Below are 9,951 nucleotides of genomic sequence, written 5' to 3'. Positions count from 1 at the left end.
CTGACCTAATCACATCATCTCTTTAAATAAGGGTCTAGTGTCAGAGACAGAGAAGTCAGAAATTAGAAGCATAGGAAAGAATCAATGTGCCATTGCACAGTGGATGTTGGAGGAGGCCACATGGAAGTGGACTCTAGGAGCTGAAAACAGCGTGGCCAATAGCCAGCAAAAAATAAAATAAAAAAAAAATAAAAATAAAAGACTGCAGTCCTACAGCTACAAGGAACTGAATTCTGAAAACAACCTGAATGATCTTGGAGGCAGATTTTCCCATTTTCCCCTAGAACCTCCATAGGAGAACTCAGTCTGGCTGATATACTGATGTCAGCTTTGTGAGACTCTAAGCAAAGAACACAATTATGTCATGCCGGACTTTTGGCCTATAGAACTGTGAGCTAACAAATGCGTGTTTTTTAAGGTGCTCAGAGTGTGGTAATTTATTATGTAATAGTAAACCACTGCATCATGGGACACAAATATCTTTACTAACTGTGTCCTTCATGAGTGGTCCATCTACAAACCTATTCCCCAGATCTCTTCATCATTAATTTTCCAGTTTAATTTTCTCCAAGTCCCTTACCAGCCAATTTTTTAGTCATTGCTCATGAGGCAGAGGAAATCCATATCTCTATCCATGAAGGGTTTTACACAAAATGGACAACCACATGAACCACATAAAATCCTACTCACTGGTAGCATGTCTCTTTTCCACTGTGCTTCTGGGTTATGCCTGAGTGGGACTACGGTGAAGCAATCATCCATTTGCACCTCCTATCAATATACAAAAACGGTACACCCAGAAACTGGGACATTGTTTTACCTATCATTTTCTAACTGGGCATGAGGATGAAGAACTCCCCACAAGGCCATATATGATATATGTAGGTTGAGAGAAAGACAATAAAATAGCAGGAGTAGTATCAAGGGAGTCTGGTCCAACTGCACATGAAATTTACTTATGCCTTCTTGGGTTACTCAGGCCTGATCTTTTGAAACCATTTACAATTAATGGTGGAAAGCTGATGCCCACACCAAACTTTATTATTCAACAGAGTAGACAGAAAGAAGTTCATTAAGTGTATCTCAACTGTGCAGAAAATTAATACCTCGTGGTCAAGTGTTAAGTCTCTACCAAGGTCTGGTAGCACACCAGGAGCAGCTTCTCAAATGTAGACTAGATGCCAAGAAAAGAGAGCATAGTTTTCCTTTAAAACCCAAGGTGTATACTTTAATTCTACTATTGGGGCTTTCTAAGACTTCATGGAGCCTCTCTATATAGCACAGACATGATATAATTATATCTACAGGGTCATGAGGCTGAAGTGTCAAAGAAGCTTGTGCTATAATCTGGAACTACTGTAGGTCTTTATTTTTTGCTCTGGGTACCACTATATGAAGTCCAAGCAGAAAACCAATAGGATATATGTTGTCTCTAAAAGCCAAGACCTTAATTCCCCCCAGCTAAGTGGAGCAAGATCATCTATAGGCATGTGCTCAACTGCTACCCCTCCAGGTCAGCCCTCTATCCACTGTCCTCCCACCCTGGCAGGCATTCTTCTATTCCTTTGTGAGGCTGTGCTCCTGTGGCATATACGGAACCCTCCATTGGGTCCTTTTATAACACAGATTCCACAGTTGTTTAGTTTGCTTTTACAGAGCCTGCCTGACTGGGGATGAGAAGTTCCACCCTCTGCAGCCCAGGAGCTCTCCTTGGTGCTGCTCAGTATGTATTCTTTATGAATGGCAGCTTTACTGTTAACTACAACAGGCCTTGTTGAGCCTGTGAAGCCCTTGACTTCCCTATTCTTTTGGGACTGTAAGTAAACCCTGCTAGATAATGTATTTTTTCAGGGTTATTTGTGTAGACAGAGGCTAAACCTGGAGAAGAACTTGTGGTTCCTGACTCACTTATTATTATTGACACTTTTATTAAGTACCTACTACTTGTCAGGTATTTGTGCTGGGCACTAGAAATACAAGTATTAAATGGACAGGCTATGTTTTGAGATGCAGAGTCCAATGTGTATTTGTCAATGTTTTTAACCACAGCTCACAGTCAGAAATACATTTTTCATCACGACCCATGGTGCACACACATACAAGCATACATAACTGAAATACAAATTTCACAAAACAATATTCACCCTAATTGAAATGCAATTTGATATTTTCTATTTGGCTCTATTCAACTCTATTCTATTATATCTCATTAAAAAAAATTTCAGGTCTTGACCCACTGAATTAATTTCAAGTTCTACTTTGCACGGGGGAAGGACAACCGCAGTTTGGCAAACATGGGTCTATTCATTTGTGATGTGTCTTATATAGTGTATATATTTGTTTTTTCAGGCACATATTTTGCATAAATGTGGGAGTAGGGAGCCTGAAAAGAGTCTTCCCCTAAGCTGGTGCTTCTCAAATTTCAATGTGCATAGGAAACTCCTTGGGATCGCGTTAAAATAAAGATTCTAACTCAGTAGGTCTGAATTAGGGCCTGAGATTCTGCATTTCTAGTTAGCTTTCAGGTGATGTTGATGCAGCTGGTCCATGGACCACAATATGTTCACTCCTAAGGATTTAAAACTCAAATGTATTGATGGGTCTGCTGAACTGCTAAGGTGGGGCCTGACGAGTTTCCTGAGAATGAACTCAACCTGAGAAAGACAGTCTGCAGAAAAGATATTAATCCACGAGAACAGCACAGATATTTTTTTTGGTCTAGCCTGAAATATCTGAATTTTGTGAGGAGAATATTTATGTATGCAAAAAAAACACATAAAAAAATTACACATAAATGATTGTTTTGCAGAAAAAGCATCTGAAAGGTATTAATAAGGGGCCCAAGCAGCACTAGAGTGGTACCCAGGGGTAACTGGTGAAAGTAACTTTAAAGTGGGGAGAGAGTTTTATCCACTTCTGTGGAGGGGGGATCAAGAGTTGGTGGACATTGACTCACCAGTGACTCCGGAGAAATTGTCAGGGCTTTGGCACCTTAAAGCCTCTGTTAGTAAAGGGTGCAGGACCCAGGAGAAAGGGCACAGCACTCAGTAGACACGGCAGTACCCAGGAGAGTGGCATCTACCTCTCAGCTGCCTGGACTTGTTCCTGGGCATGAGTGAGACCTCCTTCAGCCCTCCCCCAATTGTCTGATTCCATCCACATTCTTGCTACTACATGCTAATGGTGTAGGAGCCATTCCTCCCCCAGGTGCTGGTGAGGGCCAGCTCACAAAATAGCTCACATACTCAGCACTTCATCTGATACACTGGGCAGTCCTGTGAAGCAACTATTATCCCCATTTCACAGATGACAAGACTAACCCTTAAAGCAATAGATCTATTATAATTACCAAGTTGATTCCTCTAGTCCCAGAGATAATATGAGTTTTACCTATCCTCTTACTTTCTGAAAACATGAATTTTAAGTGTCTTCTTTGCCCTCAAAAGCTCACTGCACAGTTCAATTGCTTATTATGTATTGTTTTCTGATTTCATTTATTTTTATTATGACAAATGTAATCCATGCCCTTTAGGAAGAAGCAGAGATGAATGAGTAGAGAAAAGAAAAAGAATTACACATAGGGGGAGTCATAAGATGGTAGAGGACTCAGAAGAAGGGGAAGCAGTGCCCGCTGACCTGGTTACACCCAGGGAAGACATGGGGATGGGCACAACAGCAGAGGCCTGGCATGGAGGTACCTACCCATCAGGTGATTGGACTCATTTTTAAGTACAGGCTATACCTATCCTTGGCCACTATACAGGAATAACCATTTCCTACTTTTAAACATACACATTTTCAGAGTTTTCTCTGTGCACAAATACATTATGCAAACATATTTACAGTTTTACAAAAGTGGGCTGATACTGTATATGTGGTTCTGCAAACTGTTTTTTTCTTTATTGTTATTTTACAATGTACTATGAACATTCTTCCATGCACACAGGTGAAAATCCTCTACTAAAAGACAGAGCATAGTTGGATCAAAAGGCTGCTGGTAACGAGAGTGACATCTAAAGCAAATTATCAGCTTAAGGTTAAAGCACAGAGCCTGGCAAATAAATACCTACCAGGGAAAGCAGGGCCAGCAATATTCTCATCAGAGAAGGCAGAATTGAAGGCCAAAGGCGTTAAATGTATGGAATATCATGTAAGCCCCTCTGGGCCCTACCTCCACCCCTCACTCCCCTGACGCCCCTTTGGCCCCTTGGGGAGAATGGATCCTGTACATCTCTCTGCATCCAATGAAAACCACTCATTTTCTGCTTTTTCCTTAGCTCCTCCTGGGCCCTTGACACATCTCCACATTCTCTCATCATCTCCTCACTGCTCAAATGCCTTTCCTGTAAGTCCTCCTGAGAGTTCCTGGGAGAATCGTCCGTCGTCCCCCTGTCCGTTTTTCTCTTTGCTTTCCGGGGCACATAATCCTCAGCTGGGCGCTTTTCCGCGGTCTGCGGCTGGCTCTCTGGCTTTGCCTGGGATTCTGGCTTGCCCTCACCTTCGGACTTTCCCTGCTTTGCTTGCTTTCCCTCATCTTCCCGTTGTCCCTCATCATGTGGCTTTCCCTTATCCTCTAGCTTTCCCTCATATTTTGACTTCCCTTCCACGTCCGGCTTTTCTTCCTCGTCTGACTTTCCTTCATCTTCAGGCTCTACTTCATCTTCTGGGTTTCCCTCGTTTTCCCGTTTCCCTTCATTTTTGTTGTGGGGTTTTTCCATGTTGAGATTTCCCCTCTTTTTCCTGTCCTGAGTGGGTAGGAGTGGAGGAAAGAGGAGACATGGGAGACTGAGGGGATGGGATGGAAAGCAGGTCCGGATAATACTTGCATCCATACCCTGGTGAGGGTTCCCCTACCCTGGCCAGACCTCCAAGTGTGCCTTCTGCCCGCCACTTACCCCACCGTTCCTCCCACACACCTGAGCCCGCCATTCCCTGGCAGGCCTGGCCGCCTTCTCTACACTCCCTCAGCCTGGGCAGCGGGGCCCCAAATTCTGCACAAGCTGTGCCCTCCACACTCTCAACCCTTCTGGGTCCCTGTCCCTGCCGCCCACCCCTTCACGGACCTGTGGGGATTGTGCACAGGTTGCTCCTCCTTCTCAGGCCTCGCAGAGTGCTGGGAACGACAGACACGCAGACCTGCAGACAGACAGGAGACAGGGCAGGGATTGCGCGCTCAGGGGGCTCACAGGGAGTCGGGTCCTTTCCTGAATCCAGGTCCTTTTCACCCAACGTTTTCCTCCCCTACCTCCCCCGCACCCCAGCCGCCATTTCTTTCCAGGCCTTGGGCGCCAGACCAGGATGCTTTCCAAACTGCGTTTGGGTCTCTGTCTCCCCATCTCCTGGAGGCAACCTGCTCCACCCCACCCGCTTTCTGCGGAGGTCAATATGCCTTCATAGGCGCAGAGTGTGAGAGGGGGTTATTTCCAGAATAAATGCGTTTCGCCGTCGCACTGCGGGGGCGTCCTCCCTCGCCCCCCATTTCCTGATGTAAAATGGATGGAGAGCTCAGAGGGGGGATGAGAAGGCTAGTTGGGGCCGCTGCGGGGTCCCCCCGCCCACTCCGCGCCCCCCTCCTCACCAATCTCCCAGATCCCTTCCCCGCCCCCTCCCCGCTGCTCCTGGATCCTACTGCCAGCCGCTCCACCCCCTGCCCCGGGTCCGCCGGCAGCGCCCGCCTTCACACTGACCTGCGGCACCCGGGACAGGCCTGCGCCTCCTCGGGCTCGCGGAAGCCCGCTTGCCGCTCGCCCACCACCCGTGCAGCCCGGGGAGCTGGTTCCGCGCGGGCGCCGGGACCGGACCGCAGGGCGGGCGGGCAAGCGGGCGGGCGGGCGCGGGGGCTGGTGCCCACGTCTGTGCTCGGCCAGTCACATGAGTGCCGCGTCACCCGAGCTTGGAGCTTGGCCACCCCCGCCCCGCCCACCTCATCTCCCTATCCTGGAGGGACCGGGAAGCTAAGGACAGTGGGAGGGGTGTGTGTAACAAAGGAGAGGGGAGTCCCGAGAAGAGAAGGAAGGGGTGGCTTTCTGACCCCAGGTGATTTACCTAGCCCATCGCACAGCATCCTTGCAGAGCATCCCTTTCAGATGCCCATTATCACCAGGTGTGACAGCTGATCAGAGAGGGTATCCTACTTTGCCGACAGCTTTCAGCTCCTGAGCCCCACAGCCCGCTTTCAAGGCTGGCTCTGCCTGACTCCAGCCCAGGTGCTGGTGCCTGCCAGGGAGTTGAGCTGTCACCTTGAGTGCTGGTGCTCCTGGGATTCTGTCCTGGGCCTCCTCTCTCCTCAGTCCCCATGTTCACTCTCCCTGGGCGATCTCGTTCACGTCCCTCTAAACATCAATGACTCCCAAATCTACATTTCCAGGATATTTTCTCCTCGGAATCTCAGATCAGCCTTGCCAACTGTCTGTTGGACATCACTGCTGGAATGTCCCCGAGGGACCTCAGAGTCCGTGTACCCCAAACTGATTTCACTAACTTCCTTCTCGCCATTTCCATTGACCTCTCTCCACACTTGAAGCTTACCCTCCAACAGTTGACTTGTTTTCTTAGAGAATGTCAGATAGCTAGAAAAGAAAGCATTAAGACATTTTTAATATGGACCTCAGATGCACAGAGGTATCATAAACGTTGGTTCACGACACACCCATCACTGATTTTTGCTTCCTTTTCATTCCTTTCTTCACCTTTCCTTCTCTTTTGTTTACTTTTCTTCCATTCTTTTTCTCTTTCATGTTCGTGAAACCACCACCCAACCCAAAGAACTAGGAAATTGCCAATATTGTTGTTACTACAATATAGTACCATATATTTGGGTTTTGACAAGATGGTTATGATGTGTTTTGGTTTGGTTCTCTTTGAGATTATCCTCTTTGGAGTGCATTGAACTTCTTGGATACATAGATTAGTGTCTTTCATCAAATTTGAGTAATTTTCAGCCATGATTTCTTTAAAAATTCTTTCTGCCCCTTTCTGTTTCTCTTTTCCCTGTTGAATTCCCATCATGCACGTTAGTACACTTGATGGTATTCTACAGGTCTCTTCCACTCTATTTTTCTATGTTCTTTTTATTTTCTGGTCCTCAGATTAAATAATCTCAATTGACCTATCTTAAATTCACTGATTCTTTCTTCTGCCTACGGTCTAATGTTGTATCCCTCTAGTGAGTTTTTCATTTTAGTTTTTGTACTTTTCAGCTCCAGAATTTCTATTTATTTTATGATTTCTATATCTCTTTATATTTCTATCTCTCCAAAGACATTCTTCTCCTCCTTTCCCTTAGTCCCTTGCCCATGGTTTCCTTTAGCTCTTTAAGCATATATAAGACAGTTGACTAAAAATCTTTATCTAGTTAGTCTAATACGTGGACTTCCTCATTGATAGTCCCTAATAATTTATTTTCATTCCTATGAATGGGCTACACTTTCTTCTTTGTACAGCTCACAAAATTTTGTTGGAATCTGCATATTTTTAAGACAATGTGTAGACTCTGGAAATCAGATTCTCCCCTTCCTTTGGGTTTTGTTGTCACTCTGTCTTGTGGGTTATTGTTTACTTGCTTGGCGACTTTTTAAACTATTTTTGTAAGTTCTATGTTCTTTGTTATATGTGGCCGCTAAAGTCTATGTTATTAGTTTATTGGTCAACTGGTATCTGGACAGAGTTACTTTTAAGTGCCTCAAGGTAACAAAAGAGAAAAAAAGAACAAACACTTTCCTAGTCTTTGCAGATGATCTCTGAGTTATAATATTTTTAATGTTTTACTTTCTGCTTGTGAAGAGCCTGAAGGTGAATGCTTGAGTTTTCTCTGGCCTTATCTGAGTTTGTGACCAACCCTGCATGTACACATGGCGTTCTTGATTTTCCAGTATATGTGATAGTTTTTAAAAGTGCTTGTTCCTTCTCCTATCTTTTTCCTCTGGAATTCTTCCTTCTCGGACTGCTCAGTCTGTGAATAGCTTGTCCTGAGTGTTGCACTTTGCTACAGACTTCTGTGGCTAATTGTGACTTTAAGTGCTTTGGGCAAAAGCCAACTGAGGAGTCAACCTAGCTCCAGCCAAAGGAGTGCTTCCAGTCTTGCATAATAAAGGGAAGCCTTAGTGCTGAGCTTTGAGGGAGCTACCAGACAAGCAAAGGCCCACACCACAATTCTGTGAGAATAAAGTCCAAATTCCTACCTCCGGCACTAGCAATCTAACCTAGGATAGTGGGCTGTCATCAACAGATCACTGCCAATCTGTGGCATGGGGAATGGTAGGTAAGAAATTTAAAAATTTTTACCACAAAACAGCAGCTTCTTTGTTCACCAAGTTTCCTTCTGGTTGTTATAATTTTTTTTTTTTACTAAATTCCAGAGTTCTGAGAAAGTTTTTCCAGCACACTAATTGTTCATTATGAAGCCTGGAGTTCCATACTCTGCCATTTTCAGTGATGTCACTTGTCTTTTTATTTCTTTTAAAGTTAGTTTTGCTAGTTTGTGTCCTTCTTGGAATTTGTCCATTTCGTCTATCTTGTCTTAGTTGTCATGCAGTTGTTTATAGTATTATCCCATGATCTTTTAAAAAATATCTGTAGGGCTGGTACTTATGCCTTCTCTTTTATTCCTGATTTTAATAATTTCAGTCTTCATCCTTTTTTCTTGGTCAGTCTGGCTAAAGTTTTTTTAATATACAAAGAACCAGTGTTTAGTTTCATTGATATTCTACCCTATTTCATTTATTTTCACTCTAACCTTTACTATTTCCTTCCTTCTAATTTCTTTGGTTTAAGTTGCTCTTCTTTTTCTAGTTTTTGTAAGATGGAAGTTTAGATAATTGATTTGAGATTTTCATCTTTTTAATCTAAACATTTACAGCTACACATGTCCATGTAAGCACTGCTTAACTATATCCCACAAGTTCTGATATGCTGTGTTTTTCTTTTTCAAAGTATTTTCTAATTTCTCTCATGATTTCTTCTGGTTAAATGTGAGTATATTGCTTAATTTCCACATATTTGTAGGATTTCCAGATTTCCTTATGTTTTTAATTATGAATTTAATTCTGTCATGATCAGAGAATATCATTTGTATAATTTCAATCCTTTTAAGCATATATAGGATTTTATTATGGCCTAGTATGTAGTCTATCCAGAAGAATGTTCAATGAGCACTTGACAAGAATGTGTATTCTGACGTTGCTTGGAGTATTCTATATGTCTGTTATTCTAGTTGGTTTTGTAGCTGTTTGTCTTCTCTTTCCTTGTTGATATTCTTTCTACTAATTCAATTCATTTTTTGAAAGTGTGGTTTTGAAATCTCCGATCATTATGGTTAAATTTACTCTATTTTATCAGTTGTTTCTTTATATATTTTGGAACTCTGTTGTTAGGTTCATATAAGTTTATAATTTGTATATATTCCTGATGGATTTACTTTTTTGTTTTAAAACACTCTTATTATTATACAATAACATTTTTTCATCTTAAATTCTTTTTTTGTGTGATATAAGAACAGCTACTCCGTTTTTGGTCATTATTTTTATGGTATATAATTCCCCAACCTTTCACATTCATTTTATTTGACTCTTTGAATGTACAATATTCTCTTGTAGATAAGATAGAGTTGAATCATGCTTTTTATCTATTCTGCTAATTTCTGCCTTTTGAATGGAGTGTTTAATCAATTTATATTTAATGTAGTTATGGATAAGTTAATATTTACATCTGCTTACATATGCTGTTTAGCTATTTGTTCTCAATATGTCATCTGTATTTTTTCTTCCTCTATTTCTTCACTATTGTATTCTTTTTAAAAAGGTATTTTTAATGTGCCCTTTAGTTCTCTTGTTCCTATTACAAGATTTTTTAATTTTTTTTAGTGATTGGCTTAGAGATTAATATTAACATATTAATTTAAAACAATCTAGTTTGTATCAATTCTAACTTAATTTCAGTGAGAAACAAAAAGTT

General features: G+C 42.5%; 1 protein-coding gene across 1 annotated transcript; it reads right to left on the bottom strand.

Moving 5' to 3' along the window:
- Positions 1-3,876: 3,876 nt before the first annotated feature.
- TCEAL6 (transcription elongation factor A (SII)-like 6) lies at positions 3,877-5,786 on the bottom strand. The gene is made up of 3 exons (XM_012650035.1): positions 5,688-5,786; positions 5,064-5,136; positions 3,877-4,745 (listed from the first exon to the last, which is right to left on the bottom strand). The coding sequence occupies exon 3, from the start codon at positions 4,716-4,718 to the stop codon at positions 4,131-4,133; it is 588 nt and encodes a 195-aa protein (XP_012505489.1). The 5' UTR covers positions 4,719-4,745; positions 5,064-5,136; positions 5,688-5,786; the 3' UTR covers positions 3,877-4,130.
- Between the last annotated feature and the right edge of the window lie 4,165 nt (positions 5,787-9,951).

Source organism: Propithecus coquereli, unplaced genomic scaffold (assembly GCF_000956105.1).
Source record: "Propithecus coquereli isolate 6110/MARCELLA unplaced genomic scaffold, Pcoq_1.0 Scaffold31, whole genome shotgun sequence".
Taxonomy (NCBI): Eukaryota; Metazoa; Chordata; class Mammalia; order Primates; family Indriidae; genus Propithecus; species Propithecus coquereli.
The sequence above is the reverse complement of the archived record's forward strand: the minus strand, read 5'-3'. Positions and strand labels throughout refer to the sequence as shown.

Bases quoted from the DNA above. Each gene is read 5' to 3' on its own strand.
- TCEAL6 (XM_012650035.1), bottom strand. From the start codon at position 4,718: ATGGAAAAACCCCACAACAAAAATGAAGGGAAACGGGAAAACGAGGGA.